This window comes from Emydura macquarii, unplaced genomic scaffold, assembly GCF_026122565.2.
Source record: "Emydura macquarii macquarii isolate MOO-44397 ecotype Brisbane River unplaced genomic scaffold, CSIRO-AGI_Emac_v2 contig_719, whole genome shotgun sequence".
Classification (NCBI taxonomy): Eukaryota; Metazoa; Chordata; order Testudines; family Chelidae; genus Emydura; species Emydura macquarii.
Window position 1 is genome coordinate 3,102,501 of NW_027130856.1, and position 17,516 is coordinate 3,120,016.

The 17,516-nt window shown below is 37.3% G+C and overlaps 1 protein-coding gene across 6 annotated transcripts in view; it reads right to left on the reverse strand.

Moving 5' to 3' along the window:
* EPC1 (enhancer of polycomb homolog 1) overlaps positions 1–17,516 on the reverse strand; it is a 100,498-nt gene that overhangs the window by 680 nt on the left and 82,302 nt on the right. For 3 of the 6 annotated variants that reach the window (XM_067542613.1, XM_067542612.1, XM_067542609.1), the window contains 4 exons: positions 15,247–15,599; positions 2,283–2,401; positions 1,431–1,572; positions 943–1,309 (listed from right to left, as the gene is read on the reverse strand). In XM_067542613.1, coding sequence (XP_067398714.1) covers positions 943–1,309; positions 1,431–1,572; positions 2,283–2,401; positions 15,247–15,599 — 981 coding nt within the window. Of the gene's footprint in view, positions 1–933; positions 1,310–1,430; positions 1,573–2,114; positions 2,234–2,282; positions 2,402–15,246; positions 15,600–17,516 lie in introns of those variants that run through there. The other 3 variants (XM_067542614.1, XM_067542611.1, XR_010918702.1) reach the window with 3 other exon arrangements.

The following is a 17,516-nucleotide window of genomic DNA, read 5'->3' on the forward strand; positions in this document are numbered from 1 at the left end:
CACCATCAAAACTCAAAAAAAATAGGTAAAAAATCCTGGGAGAGTAAAAAGATGAAGACAAACTAAAAACTCCATGTTACAATCCAATTAGAAGTAAAGCGTATAAGAAGTACGCATTAAGGGTATATAAAGTACAGTAATTTAAGTGATCTGACGAAGAGAATTGATACATCACTCTCTGAACTGCTCTCACTCCTATTTAGGAGGTAAGATGAGCAGTTAAAACATAAATGACAACTATCTGGTATGCAAATCCCTCATGTTTGTTAAGTACTGTGATGAATTGTGAACAAAAAAAATAATCCCAAAGACCCATATCTAGTACTTTTAAATTATGTGCAGTAACACATTAAGATAAAATTTCTTCAGTTTATAAATCCCATAGGTGGCTGAAATATTTAACTAGTTCAATACCAAAAAATAGTAAACAATGGGTCTTGTAGCTAACCATTTAAGACTGACTGAAAGCAGGAGAAATAAATCATAAATAAATAAATAAATAAATAAATAAATAAATAAATACATTTCCAGTTTAAAATCTGATTTTATTACAAAATTTTAAAAAACACACAATCCCCAAGTTTTGCATTACACACAATTTCAAGTATTCCCTGAAAGCTTTGCCAGTGTTCTTACTGTAGAAAATTTTTTGGATGACCATTGACCCAAATTCTGTAAAGTCAGTCATCTGTTGGTAACAGATATTAAAGGAGTATGTTTGATAAGAAGATTCCCCCCTTTTATGAGGCAATAATTTGGCTCTCAAATGGATAAACAAGGCTGATTTTACATTGCATTCAGTGGAGATATTTTTTCCCTAGATTGCCACTGTCTAGTAGAGCATTAAGAGTAGCTTTGGGTTAACATTCTGGGTTTCTGAGCTAACAACATTATGGAAAATGGCAAAATAAAACTAAGAAAACAGACACATACAGGACTTACCTTGGTACTGCATCCACAGAGGATGAAGCTGGAACCTTGGACACCTGACAGTTTGCTGCTGCAGCCAGCTTTAAGGCAGATGATGGAACAGCACTTAAAGTCCTAGGTATATGTCGTGCATTGAGTGTGGAAATTGAGTTTACAGTGGCAACCGATGAGGGTACAGTTAATCGAATATTGTTCCCAATCAGGACCTGAGTTGTTGCAGAGTTGGCAGCAGTTACTTGGTGACTCAGTGCACTGTGGGAACTTGAAGTCTGTGTTATATTTGAAGGCTGTAACAAGGTTGAACCTGCTGCTGACGATGAACTTGTATGTACAAGTGCTGTAGGTGTAGTACTACTGAGGTGTAAGCCCTTGTATACTCCTGCAGAAGAATGAGAATTCTTTTTTTAAAGAAAATCTGTGACTTCAAAACAGGAGTTTCACATATCAACTATGAAAGCAAAACACAATCAGAATGAATTTAGATTTGTACAGCTCCATACCTGAGGCCTGAAGGATGCCATTCACCCCAATTCCAAGCACCACATCATCCTTCATTTTGAAACCCATCAGTTGTTCTGACGTAACCAAAGCTGAAGCAGCGAACTGAGCACTAACAGAATCCAACGTCTTGGAAACAAAACCCTAAGAAAGGTGGCAAATAAATGAGATTAAGTTTCAAAAGATCAATAGTCTTCCTATTTTTATGCATAAAACTAGTAATGCACAAACCAGTCCAGATAAAGTAAGAACTGACCTAAGTCCTCATTCTTCCCTCAAACCAAACTTTAGATATTTGATAAAGTTAGGTAAATTCTTAAATGCTGTTTTCCATGTACTTCTTAATCCCAGTACTAAAACATGCAGAAATATTTCAAATGCACAAAAAATTATCCTCCCATAGCATTCTCAAGATTTCTAAACCAATCTGGGAGACTCAAGGAGGTTCAAGTGGCTAATAGCAACTTCTGAACTTTTTTGTTTGTCCATTGACATTTTAAATGTTATTAAAAGGTAAAAATCTGGCCTTAGAACAGACAATCATACATACAGTCTCAACAAGATAAAAACATGGTGGAGTTCTCTGCAATATGTTTTCCCAAGTCTTTGAGTATTTCATTTAATTGATTTACTCATCTTTTTGGTTTTTGTTAAGAGGGAGCAGAGGCAATGCCTGCCACACTCACCTGCAGTGTCCCTTCTAAACACTTTACTGAATGGCTATGATGTAGATTCAGGCGAAAGCCACTTTCCTGTTGGTTAGTTTCAAGGTTCTATGGCAACAGTTGACAATTAGAGATGAACCCTGGTGGGAAACAATGAGGGATAAATCATAGCACAGACAAATCCCTCACCTGTGAAGTGTTGGCAGAGGAATTACTATTTGCTTGCTGTTGATGAATTTGTGCAAACTGCTGTTGCTGCATTAGTGCCAGTTGCTGTTGATGTTGCTGGTATTGTTCGGCTGTAAATGCTGAACAAAATATAAAATGAGAAAATACTATATCAAAATATGTATATGTTGTATATATACACATCTGTTTTATAATCCTAAAATATGTTTCAACATACCACAGCAAATTCCTAAGAGCCTTGTTGCATCTTTATGGCAACAAACTATGATCCTTCTAGAGGCTTTGCCCAAACTAAGTTTTCCCCTATTGAGCACATTTGTGGTGAAGGATTTAACACCTTCTGCATTTAATTTACGATATTTGAGTGACGAAATCTCCTTTAATTGGGTTTAAAAGATTAAGCCCAGATTGGTACAACCACCACTCTTTAGGCTTCAGATAAAACTGATCTGCAATGACTGTTTTAGTGCAGTAGGTTAAGACCAACTTTCATATGTGCAGATCTGGGGCATTATCTTGTGGGAAGGTAAGCATTCCGAACTTCCACAGACTTCAATGGGAGTTAAGGTGCTCATCACCTCACAGGTAAAGGCCCTCAGGTTTAATATTTAGTTGAAAACATAAAAATGAATTTGATGGTTAGAAATGAAGACTGTGTTATACATTATGATCTCAACACAACTTCCCACCACCCTCTGTTTTGTGGAACTAAAACACTTTCTTTGTTTGTTGTTTTTTTTAAAAAACAAAACACATCATGCATACTGTAAATGATCAATGGAGAATTTCATAGAAGCTATTTCCTTTCATAAAGCTCTTAAGGAGTGATCCATTAGTCATAACATGTGTAAATGTCAATCAAAATTTTCCCCACTTAACCCACCTGGGAAAAAAATCCAGTCAATAAGAATGGAGTTGTTTATGTTGATTTACAGAGGAAATGTCTGAGGAAAGACACTGTATTATACTAATTGTCTATGGAGAGATCAGTTCTAAAAAAAAAACAAAAAATAAAATTCATTTTGAATCCCCACAATGGTCTGTGCAGTTTTAATGAAGAAAATCTCTATTGCCAATGTAAAAGTGGGATGAGGCTGTAGATTGAATCCATTACAGAGTCAGCCTAAAGCACACTTTGGGAATTTTCTCAAATTAAATTTCAGGCCCTCAAATTTCTGTGGATGCTCCCAAAACAAATATTGTGAACATACTTATGCAAAAACTTCCAATGCTTTCTAGAGTTATGACTGTTACTAAGTGGACAGTATCCAACTTTCTACAAGTCAATACAGGATTTAAATGCTTGTTCATGAAATATAGCATCTTGGCCAAAACTTTTACTCTTTATTCCCAATTGCAGAAAATCTGAACTCCTATCAGACAACTTTGTGTCTAATGTTTCAAAAAAAAAAAAAAAAAAAAAAAAAAAAAAAAAAAAAAAAAGACAAATGTTTTTAATCTTTGTCAAATGCTAGATGATAGAATAGTGGCTCAAAATGGCTCATGATGATTCGAAAACAGAACAAATAAGTTAATCCATGAGAAATTTTCAAAGATCATACATCTTCAGTCTATATCCAAATATGAATTTCTCAGAAATATTTTCATAATTTGCAGCAACAAATTAAGGTCTTGCACCTGATGATATATATATATATATATATATATATATATATATATATATATATTCATTCCAAAATCTTCCTGTTGATTATATATTGAAAGAGCACCAAATTACCACAGAATCTGTTTTAGGATTTTATACTGCTGTCTATCACTGAAGTATTTGAAAGTTTGTATCTAGCAGCTGAACACAGGAAAACAGCATAAGATTTCAAACAGGTTAGAAGCTCTTCTGATAGAGTTATTTAATGATTAGGCATAGAGAGGTTGTTTATATATAGCCAAGTGTAATACCCTGCATCACCCTCCAATTTATTTTAAAAATAAGACAAATTGAAATGAGATTTGATTTGAAGGTTTGAAAAAAAAATCAAATACATTTACTGCATTAGTAGATATTTAATTTATATAATCTGTTTATTAGTGAATTATAACTAGTTGGTGCTATATTATAGTGTTTTGAAGTTAAGAACTTTAAGCATCCATACAAATGACGACTAGGAATGTTAAGGTTTTACAATTTAGATTATTTTTCTTCCTGTTCATTCTTAGTCATTTGGTGAAAAGACTTTGCGTTCTAAAATAACAAGTTTGTAAATGTATTGCTTAAACGTGAATTGAAATGATTTAATAAAATGAGGAAAAATCCATTGTTTATCAATTGGAATCAAACCATATGCACATAAAGCTGCACGTATATTTAAAACAAAGTTATCTAAAGTTATGGCCCCTATTCACCTTCCAAACCTCAATTCAGGATTTTACATTTCAGCTACCTATGATATCAGTCATTTGCTAGGGAAGCAAAGTGACAAACGAATTAGTTTGTAAATTAAAAGATTTTGTGATATGATTTTAAAATATAATTTGTAATTTAAAAGCCAGGTTAAATGGACACAAGATAATTCAGTTCTGGGCTCTCCCTTCCCCACCCAACTTCTTATACTATCATTGATTACATCAGAAAAAAATTAAAACCCAGATTGTTATTAGTACTTTGAACAATGAAACCAGACTGGTCAGTTTGATTTGCATATAGTCACTGTCAACTCTTTAAACATTTCCTTTTGCAACAATAAAATATTGTATTAGCAGGGAAGCAATAAAGACCACCATCCATAGAAATTTTATTACAACATTTTGGGCCTAAACTCCTTGAATATTAAACAAATTAAACTTACAAGTTAACTGAAGTTTAAATTTTTGTTTAACAAAGCTAAACAAAATTTAACATCCTTGTCTTGTTACTGCTACACAAAACAGTTGAGTGTGGTCATTTCATAGAAATATTTAACAGAAATGTTCATTTGGTACTTTTTGAAGGAGATATTTAGGTTTACAGATAAATGTAGTTTCAGAATAGCATTTCAGTGAATTATTGCTGTTCAGACAGGAATTACCTTTCTATTCATTATCAAAATAATTGCAGTTACCATTTAAAAAAGCAAGTGAAAAGAAATAAAAACTGATTTGAACCCACAGCATTTTAATTATCTAAGCTCAAATTTTCTTGGAGACCTCAGAAAGCATTGAAATTCAATGCTAATTGGTTGCCTCACTCTCATAAGTGTTTCTGAAAATCCCAGCACAAGCAGAACAAAGTCCTGTTAGCTTTTTTCCTGTAACTTCTGGGATTACACCCATAGCATGTTACTATTGAAATTTATTTTTTTCTAGTGTTTGAAGAACCAGACAGTAATGGGCTCCAAGCACTATTTCCAGCTTTACCAAAGACCTGGTGTGTGATCTTGGGCTATTCATATCCTCATTATACCTCAGTAACATCCATTTTACAGACAAGAGAAAACACGTCTCTTACAGAGTTATTGCTGAGTCAAAGTTTACAAACTACTTAAACATCCTCTGATGGAAACTGCTACAGGAATGTAAAAATATTTTTCACCCCCATAGCACATGTCAAAATGCTACTTTCACATAGCAAGAAGTCCAGTATACAGGCCATAATCTGTATTTGTTTTAAGTTATTTAGTTAGAGAAGCTAACTTTTTAGTCTGGGCTACCCCCGGAGAAGCCCTAAATACATTGATGACAATCTATCAGGAATGTTACTAACAATATGCCCTATCCAAACCCAACCGTGACAGATTTTTCTATTAAGGAGTCTGCATTAAAGGAAAATATCCTAGTTGGCTAAAATAAATCAGATTTATTTTGCTCATTTACAGTCTTCTTAATCTACTGCCTAACTTTTCCCACCTGAGCACAGATCAGAGTTCTCTTGTAGGCACTAGGCCAAATGGGTGTGTAGCTCTACTAGTAAGACACTTTATGGTCAGACAGAAAAGGGTTTGGGAATTGGTTTTTCCTTGTCTAACAAACACACGCACACAAAAAAGCCTTATAACCATTCTCACTTTACAAGAAAGCATCTCTGTATGCAACCTAACCTTCAGTATCCTTTATTTTCAGTGCATTGTACAAATCTGATTGGGACTGTGCAAGGCTCTCTTGTGAAATCATGGGTCTTCACAGTAAAATTGCTCAGCATTGTAAAGTCAAATATAGGATCTAATGTCTCGAAGTTCAGCTCAAGAATTAAACAGTTTCACTATTTTTTCTACAAGTGCAAAACTGAATTTCTCCAACAGTTTTCAGTCTAACTGAATATCACATTTCAGAAAAAAAATTCTGTTTACTTCTCTGAAAAGCCATTTAAGTACTATTATTTGTGGATTAGCAGAAAATGGCTGCCACAAACAGGCTAGCTATAAGGATTGCAGAGAGAATCCTTCTTGCTTTCATCTACTATATACGTTGTTCTTGCTTGTAAAGTCGAACTAAGTTTGTTGTGTATATATGAAAGCTTAGGATCCCAGGATCTTGAATGTCAATGATATCTAGGTAATGAGGAGAATTGCTAAACTTGCTGAAATGGGTTCTCAGTTTAAAAATAAAGTTCTAAGATGATACTCTGAGTTTTTTTTTTTAATTCCTGTGCAAACTTCTGGAAGTTTTATTACTTCTCAGTTCTTATCCATAAATGAAAATCATACATGCTTGAAGATCTGACAGAAACAAAATGGGTGATCATGTCCAACTGGTAATGCTCCTTATCTCTAGCTCCTACTTCTAGCATTCAATTTTTAGTACTAAAATTGTAAAGTCTGGCTCTTAATATCAATGCTTATGTTCTTGTGACAATTTCACTAGAAAATAGCTTTTCAAGGTTTCATATGTGGTACAATCTGACAAATGAGAAGAGCCCAAATCTTTAATCTATACATGTCTTAAATGTAGACTTATTTCAATATTACAGTCCAAGGAGCAAGAAAGTAAATACAAATGCAGTAGATTATATTTTTAATTCTCAGATCACACAATGCCTGTTTTCTCAAGTACTAATGAAGATCAAACATCAAGTCTAGCTATTCTAAGATCAATTATATCTGAAAGTATGTTAAAAGAATCATGCTACAGTGTACATCTTCTCAACATAAGCTAATCTTAAGCCTGGATAGAAACTGAAGTAGAACAGTGAGAAGTATAAATAAACTGTAAAAGAACAAAATTGTGAATTTTGAAATTTAGAGCTTGAAATTAAGAGCTCATTGGTAAAAGTCAAAAACTGTTTCATGCACTTCTTCAAATCTTCAAAACCACATTAGGTTTGTGCAGATTTCCATCATAGATCCTTCTGGTTCCTTATAATCAGGCTTCCTTAAAACTGAGGGTATTCTAAGAATGTTCAACTCTAGGATGAATGAACATACTAGCTGGAAATTAAAGAGGCATAGAAAGTAACGTACTATTAGTGGGTTGACAATTTTTAGGTAGCACTGCACCTTAGCATTGAATTTAAGTCAGGCTTCCATATTGCACCAACTTTCTAGGACTAAAAGGGTAGTAGGTTCGGATGTTAGCAGTTCATCAGTAGCATATGAGCCCTTTTATATTTCATAGCAAAACCCAATACAAGAAGTTCAGAAGAATACCTCAAACCTTAGTGACCATTTTTGGTACATTAAAAATGAAAAATAATTGGAAGTGTTAAGATTTAGCACCTAATCCAAAGTCAATTGAAGTCCATGGAAAGACTCCAAATTGCCTTGAATGGGCTTTGAATTTGGACCTTAAAAAGAATGACTGTATAACATCTAATGGGGCATAAAGCAAAAAGTTTCAATACTCTTCCTTTTCCAGAGATTTTTTTTTCTCCACAATGCATTATTACAATTTTTTCCAAGACATTGCATTAATGACTAATAGCGTGACAGGCTACAAATTTATTAAGAGATTACTTTGCCCAAGAAACTGGATCTGAAGTTGGTTTTCTGAAAAGGTCTGGTAATTCAAATGTCTTTTGTGGTTATATGTAAGTTAGCCACAAGAACTATTTCCACAGTAATGTTTTGCAGAACTGTGGATGAACTGAAGCAGAGTTAAAAATCAGCAAGTATCCTGGCAAACTATTTCTTATGCTTCTTGACAGTTTACAAATTTAGATTGTAATGTTACAGGTTAGTCAGTTCACCCATGATTTAACTGAAGGCCAGGCATCTTGCCTTATGGAATTGTTCCATGCTGTCCAAAAAAATGGATATTATCTCCATCCACTTTGTATCCCTCCTATATGCCACGTATGTAGTTCATTTCCTCAGCATTTTAGGAATTAAGAAATAGAGAGTGCTAGTGGTTTACTTTGAAACTACCAACTCATGTTAATAGGAAATATGCAGAGGTTTGCTAACCTGAAAACAGCAGCAGTATGGACAAGAACTATAATTGTAAGGGATTGAAGACTTGAGTTGATAGCCAATTCTAGGTCATAAAAAGGAATGGATAAATGATGATTTAATACATTACAAATATCCTCTTGGTCATAGATGCAAATCTTGTGTGATAGATTAGGTGACCTGACCCATAAAACTCATGCTACCTTGTATATGAATCTGGGGTCAGGGCATAGCAAGATCTTTTCTTTATAGGAGGTAGTATATGGTGGGCCTGCCATAAGTGCTCCCAGTTCTCTTTCTCTTCTGGCTGATGTTATAGTGATCAGAAAGGCCAACTTCATGGACAGTTGATCACAGAGCATGTGGCCAGCGGCTCAAAAGGAGTTTTAGTAAGAGACAACAGTCCAAAATTGAGGTCTTACTGAAGTTTGAACTTTACCACTGGTGGAGAGGATCTGAGAATCCCCTTCAAAAAATCCAGCTGTGACAGGGTGCATGGCGATTACACAGTTATCTTCTGGAGAATGGAAAGCATGAATGGCTGCTAAATGTTCCTGCAGGGAACAAAACACAAGACCTGAAGACTTAAGAGTAAGGAGATTCTTTTAAGATATCAGAGATTCTGGCAGAGTTTGGAGATCGCCCATGTGCACACCCCTACCTTAGAGGGAGGCATTGGTAACAAAAGTTGCCTTGGATGTGGGTGTTAGGAACAGGATCCCAAACTGTACCTTCTCCAATTTTGTCCACTAGACAAAAAAAGAGCTTAACACCTTGGGCAAAATTGTAACCTTACTGTTTATGGTTCCCTTCTCTGGTGAGTACACCAAGAGAAGCCAGGCTCATAGGCGTTGTAGAAATAGCCTGGTGAATGGTGTCATGTATGTATATGAAAGTGACTGATAGGAAACTTTCAACTGATGCCCTGGGTCTGATAATGACCTGGTGCATCAAAGTGCTCGTGGCCTGAAACTTTTAAAGAGGTGGATATGCTCTTGCTGTAGTTTAGTCTAACATTGCCCCTATGAAGTCTATGCACATTGTGTGTGTGGGGTGGGTGAGTGTCAACATGGATATTTTGTGATTGATACAGACACTTAGGGAAGGTAAAAGACTGAGCAGAACACGGGTTGGCCTCTGGAATTCCTTGATAAGAGTTGCCTGTGAGAAGTCAGTCACTGAGCTATGGGAAGACTATAAATCCTTCTCTTCTCACCCAAGCAGCCACCACTGAAAAAACCTTTGTAAACACAACTGGATACAGTGGCAAGACCAAAGAGGAGTACTCCAAATTGGCAGTAGTCTTAGTGGAAGAACCTGAGGATCCTCCTGTGGGCTGGATGGATATCAATATAAAAATATGCATCTTTCCTGTTGAGAGCCACAAACCAGATGATCTCCTCTATGGAGGGAATTATTGATGCCAAGGACATCATGCAGAATCTTCGTTTTCAGATAAACTTGTTTAACTGACGTAGGACAAGAATTAGCTTCCATCCTCCATTCTTCTTGGGGAATCAAGATGTAAGGAGAATAGAATCTCTTCTTGTCATGTTGAGATGGTACCATTTCTATGGCTGCCCTGAGGAGCAGGGAATTCACCTCCTGTTGTAAAAATTTCCTTGTGAAAGTGGTCCCTGAAGAGCAGCAAGGAAGGAGGATTGGGAGAAGTTGTTGTCAGAAACTCTATTAGATAGCCTCTATGGGTAAGTTCTAATACCCATACATCTGTAGTTAGGGCCCTCCAGTCTTTGACAAATTGGGTAAGGCAGAAAACATCTGAATGCGGGAAAGAGGCGGCATCAGTAAAGGGACACCAGTCTCAACAAAAGAAACTCTTTGGATGGGGATTAGTGTGCAAAGTAGCAATAGATGTTGCAGAAGGTAGGTTCCTGGGTCTATACATAGTCTCTTGCGTGGTAAATCCTTTTATGAATGTTCTCAGGAGCCAAAGAGATGGTTTTGTCCTATATCCCTGTGGTCATAATGCTTCCTCATGGGGACAGGGTAATAAATGCCCAGCGAACAAAGCATTGTTCTCATGTCTTTGAGGGAGTGGAGAGACTCATCTGTTTTCTAACGGATTAACTTGATAGTATCAAAGGGCAGATCTTGGATGGTACTCAGCACTTTCTACAGAAACCTGAGGATTGTAATTATAAGTCTCTCCTCAGGACAATGGCCATAGCCATCCCTCTTGATGTAGTATCTGCCATGTCCACCATGGCCTGGAGTGACATTTTGGACCCCAATTTTGCCCTCATCCACTAATGCTTGGAAGTGGACTCTATCCTTCTCAGGAAGCTGGTCCATAAACTCTAGAAATCTAGCATAATTGATCAAATGATATTGGCCAAGACCACCAGATAATTAGAGATCCTGAACTGGAAGAAAGTGGAAGAGAAGACCTATCTTCCCAGAAGGTCAAGTCTCTTGTGTCAATAGCCTTTGGGTGCTCTTGCTTGAACAGCGGTATAGCTGCCTGCACCACCCCGTAGTTTGGTGATGAGAGAGAGAGCAAGAATGCTCCCACTTGGATGGGACCAAGTAATACTTTTCAGTATTAGGAGTGGGAGCACAAGAAGGAGGGGTGTGCCAAACCACCTTTGTTGGGTCCATGATGGCTTTGTTGATGGGGAGTGCCACTGTACTGGGACCAGGGAGCTGCGGAATATCTAGTAAGCAGTGTTGAGACTCCTGAATTTCCTCCACATGGATATGTAGCTTTGCCGCTACCCTGTGCATGAGCACTTGGTATTGCTTAGTCATCTGGTGGAGACGGAGAAGATGGAGTGACCACCTCATCCAGTGACGATGACAAGATTATTCCCAAAACCACTAGATCTGGCTCACCTTCCTCCTCCAAATACTCCAGTGGAGCTGGTTGTGTATGGCCGGTTGATAGCAAGTAGAGTCTTGCACAGATCCTGGATGTCTCGGGTAGGGCTTGCATGGTCCCCAATAAGATGGATCCACCAGCAGAGGGGGACCCTATGACATAGGATACCACCTGTGCCTTGGACAATCATGTGTGGTTGGAAGTCAGAACTCTGACCTTCTAGGACTATTGCTTCTCCTTGGTGCTGCAGATACTCCTGCAGAGCCTCTAACTCAGAAAAGAAAGACAGATCCCTGAGCAGTGGCAGGACTAATGGCTATGCTTCAAGGCTGGTGGATGGAATGGGGGAATGACTGTCTACTTGTCTTCTTCTCTGGTATAACATCATCCTGGATAGAGACAGACCCAATAGGAGCAGTGAATGCAGACGGGGACAGCAAAGATGTCTTCCTGGGAGACATATGTACATATATACAATTTTTACAGGAATAACAAACCAAAAAGGAGCTGAGGAGACAGGATATTCCTACTCCGATCATGGATTGGTAAGAAGGAACTGGACTGGGGTCAACCCATACCACCCTTTATGCCCTCTGTTAGGAGAACTACGGTGTGTGTGTGGGCCAATGCACACTGCTTGCAAGAAATTCCAGACTCAGACACATGGTGCGCATATATATCCCATGTGTGGAATACACATAGGGACCACCACTCAAAGAAGAACCGCCATTTATGAGGAACATGTGGAACTAATGGGACTGAAAACAGTAGAAAAATGTACTACATAAAAGAATCCTATATTGGCATGAAGGTAGACTGGATGATATATTAGGTCTTTTCAATCTCTAATTTCCATGACACCATGTACCACTGAGGTTAAAAATCGATATACCACGGACAGGTGATTTAGCTTATGACTCCTAATAAAATTATGGAGAATCATGTGGCTATTAATCTCAATGAGTTGTATTAATGTTTACCCCCTTTCTCCAGATAAAAAAAATCATATTTGATTTGATTCTTCATTTGATTTGATTCATACGTCTGCGTCTATGAAACTAGACTAGGTAAATCTTTACAAGGTGTATTATTCCTATGCCAAGTGTTAAAAGTTAACTATTTCAGATAAAAATATGAATCTAAATTCCATACTGATTTTTTAAGTATTGAATGTTTACTATAAAAGTAATTTACAAAGATGAACACATTATTTGATAGTGTTAATACACTGAACACTTATTCACAGCTTTAATTTTTCTACATTTTTTCTACATTAAAACCCTTATCTAAAAGGAAGGCTGTCAAATCTGTTTTTTAAGAGTCACATCTACAATTTATTTTTTTTTTTAAATTAAGTACAGCTGCTAACCTTGAACTCCAAATTTGTAACGAGTTCACTTGTGGTGATTTGTAAGTATGATTTGTAACCCATAAACATTTCAATTTCTATTCACAGCCTACCTGACAACAGTCCCTTTGTATCTTAAGCAGATAGAAACTAGTCTAGTGTCTTAGTGCAGTTCCTTTTCCTGGCGTTAATAAATTAATACTGTAGCTACTCTTTCCTACTGCCCTGCTTCTCTCTCAGAGCACTGAATCTGCTTTAACTGGAAGAGCCACCAAGGGAAAAGAGAAGGCAGCCACCAGAAGCCTCATTCATGAGAGGCTCTAACCAGTAGTAATTTGAGCCCCAATCAATCTTCCAGCAAGGGGTGAGAAGAGAGGATAAAGAACACATCAAGATGATGGGCAAGAGTAGAAAAGAACACAGGCAGTAAATAGGGAGGGAGGGAGAGAGAGAACACTAGAAAAGGAGGTAGCTTGCTTTCCATTCACTCTTTGAAGATACTGCAGGGGTGAGAAGGGAGATAGAGAGACAAGGTGTAGAACAGCAGTTCTCAACCACGAGTCCATGGCCCTTTGGGGGTCCATGAGCTTGTTTCAGCGGGTTTGTGAAGCGGGTCACAGCATTAGACCAGATGGGGCTCAGGGCAGAAAGCATCAAGGCTCCCCCCCCCCACCCAGCAGGGCAGGAGCCCCAAGCACCCCTGCTGAAGCCCTGAGGGCTCCCGCCCTGTCCTGTAGTTTTTATAGCATGTTGGGGGGGAGGGGAGGCTCAGAAAGAAAGGCTGAGAACTCGTGATGTAGAATACATGTGTGGGAGGCAGGAGGAGGATAATAAAACACAATGAAAGTCGGGATGAAACCTATTTGCTTGAGTAAGCATCCAAACCATTCTAAGCTTTTGGAGTTCATCACTGGTTGTATGTATTTCTGAAAATACTGGAAACAGAATTTTACCTGATTTCATATGTATTTTTTTTCCAAAGTTATGCTGTTGGACAAGACAAACACCTATAATTAAATATGGCAAAGAGTGGGATTTAGTGGGGTTTTTTGCTCTTGGTTCAGCAGGATATTTTAAGAACAGCCTGAAAACTTTGTTTTGAGGCTGATAAATTAATATTAAAAATATAATACTTGACATTCACTAGAATGTGTGTGTGAGTGTGCATGCATGTGCACACTTCTCACCAGTGACTGGGGAATTGTCCCTGGATAAGAAGTTTTAATATGTTTTAACTATGCTACATACTCTGCTGAACAGAATTTTTAGATAAGTAACTTCTAAATATTTCTTCATGACACATTACAGTGGCTCTTTTAATATGACTCTTGAAAAGATTCTGGGCACTGTCTCGGTCCTTCAGGGAGAAAAAAGGTTATGTATTTAATAATCAGCACTCTACGCTCATTGGTTACCGACCAGCAATGGAAAACAGTCAGGCAATTATGCTGATTCTTTTACCTCTGTAGCCTTCGATGCAATTGCCTGTGAGGTTTTGTTGACTTAAGACAATGAACTTTAGCAGCAGTGGAAGGTATAGCCTGTCTGGGAAATCCCTAATGGTGATTTTAGGAGTAATTACTCTTTTACAGGGAGCATATTTCACAAACTCATCAGTCGCTCTTGGCTTTCTATATTCTTTCAGATGCAGTTAAATGTGCTGACTGACCAATAAAGCTAGTGAGCGATACATGTTGGATTTTAGTTATTTGAATAATTCCCTCTTCTCACATATCTGCCATCTCTGTTGCATCAATTGACATCAGCTGGGGAGCTTGCTAACAATATTCTGATTTAAAATGTCAGGGGACTTCCACAGTCAAACATTTTCAGTGACAGGTCCTCAGTTTTGGAATTCATTTCCTACAATCGTTCTATGGAGTTGGAGTTTGCTGACATGATGTAAGACTAATTATTTCTCTGGCTTTTCTCCAAGCATGGGGGAGGGAAAATATGCAACTATTTTAATTTTTTTTTTTAAAAAGGGCAGTGTATTGATTTAAAAAAAAACAAACTGTTGTATTAAAGTGTATATGCATACAAGGATTTAAACAGTTTATTAAAGATAAAAATCAATCTTTTGTCTTCCCAGAAATATCTAACAGATAGGGTGGTAGAAAACTTGAAGATTAAGGTTTTATTCTTTCTTAGGCAATCTTTAGCATTAATTTTTAATATAGTCATCTGCCTTTTTTAGATTAACTAAAAACCCTGTACATGAGTGGACTTCATACATTTCTAAAGTCAGAATTGGAACAAGTGCTGCCTTTGTACACACATTTGAAATGTGCTATGTTAATCTTCATGTTAACAATGCTAACTGATTAGTTTTCAATATAGTAAGTGGTAAAATAGACTTTCCTGCTATCATCAGAACAAAAACGGATAAAATTCTAATATTTTTGATTCTTTGAGTCAAGTTTAACATTTCTAGAAGGAAGATTGTCAAAACAAACATACCAAAGTGTGCTGAACCACTGCTACTTTTACTTTGTATAGAGGTACTGCATGTCTGGGTCCCAGGTTGTGCTGTGCCTGTTCGATTTATACCCCTGTATAATTTCCTACAGGAGAGTTCATCATTGTCACTGTCATGTAGAGATGGTGTCCGAGGCCTAAAATGCCGCCATCTACATGATTTGATATTGACTAGTATCTGACTGAGGTCTTTAGAGAAAGATTTGTCCGAGGTATTTGTTTCTGAGGTATTGGCAAACTGACTGATTGAAGAGTGTTGCGATGAGGAAAGCATTTCCAAATCCAGCTGGCGAAACGTACTGTCGTAGTCTGAATGCGCTCTGTCCAGTAGCACCCTAAAATAGAAGGGCAAAAAATTAGCAGACGACAAACCAAATACTGAAAGGTCACCACACACCAGTATCTCACTAGCAGGAATTAGTTTAGCGTGAACAAAACTCAAAATATCCTGCAATAAAGCCACCCACTTAAATCCTATTTTACTGTGAGTGGTATTTAATTATTTTTATATAAGAAGTTTCAGTTTCTCAACGTTTCAGAATTTATTACGAGCCTTCTAAAAAATAGCAAGGCACTCTGACATTTTTGATATTTTGCAGTTCAACTTGGTAGGACCTTACTGAATATTAAATGTGCAAAGTATCAGGTGAGAAGATAAAATGAGAATGTTAAATTTTAATCCCTGAATCTTAACTAAACTGCAAAAGTTATCTCCAAATGGCCAAAAAGTAAGCAATCCCCTTCCTAGCTGCTGAATACATAAACTCCATTCAGAGAAATGACCTAATCCAGTCCCTTACCCCCAGCCACTGAATATGCCCACAACTACACCCCACCAAGAAGTGCTGAAGCAGTCACACTTTACCTATTCTAACTTCCTGGTAAAACCCAAGAGGCATCCAGATCCACCAATCTGTTGAAATTAAATTAGAAGATGCTGAAATGTACAGCTTCCAGGACAGTGTGATATAGGTGGTACTGTTACCCTAAAAACAGAATTAGGGTGCCCCCAGAATATAACTGATCTGTTCTCATTAGGTGTGGGTCTCCAGGGCAGCTAAGGGAAATAACTTGGGCTTGCCAGGGGTTCCCTGTTTCAGAAACTCCCTAGAACAGCTCGGACCTGTTACCTGCAGAGGACACAGATACAGCCTTCTGATAAATGACTGACACAAGCAGTGTTCTTTTCAAAACAAAGCACCTCTTTATTACTGCAAATAATAAGAATCCCTAATACAATAACAAATTTACAATCCCCTTACTGATGTTATAAAACACACATCCTTTATAACTAAAGAGCATCCCAAACCATGTTAGTCTTACAGTTTGAGATGATCCTAAGTGATGTGCCATGCTTCAGATAGTTAGTAAGTATCCGCATGTCACTGACAGCAGTTCTTAGATCTTCTTTAAGTCTTACATATATAAGTTCCTTTTTACAATTAACACACACACACACACACACACACACACGCACTTATTAATCCACAAGTACACATATATATACACTAACATTATACTATATTATAATTATCTAACAGACTACACTGTACTGACTCCTGCACCCTCTCGGTCTCTTCTCCTTTTGCTCCACTAACAGGCTTCCCTCTGCTGCTGTTCTTCAGAAAATGCTCTCTTCTTAACTCTTAACTCTCTCTCTCTACTGCTGCTGCCACCTGCCCGCATGCTGCCCGCTGACCCACTGACCTTTATACCATTCAGACAGAACTTTCTAGACACTAATATTAATATCTTTCTGTCAGATCTTTCTTGAATATGTGCCAACATTCTAAACTGTGTTTTATTTTTAGCTTGCTTCTAACTGCCACGTCTATTTTTAGCCTGCAAACCTTATTTACCTCATAGTGGTATGATCTGCTGCTATTTTTAGCATTGTTGTTTACCACATTTTGGCCTCTTTGGTTTTCTGCCAATTCTATATTTAGTGCTCTGTGACCTGCATCTTTCATCTAATGGTGGAATGACTCTTGCTTATTTAAAATGGAAGCCAGGAATCTGGGGACTTTCAGATGGAGTTTCTCTGGTATCACTACTACAGCCATTCAGGTGCTTCCATAGCAGTAAGTTAATATTGCATAAATCTGAAAGCTAAGTTAAGTTGTTTGTTTTGCTGATTGTTTAATCAATGTCCTGACCATCTTCTTTTAAACACACTCATTTATAGAAAAGTGTAAAAGTTATTTTAAAATGTATAGTCTATCATTAGGTATAGTAAAACAAAACACCTATAT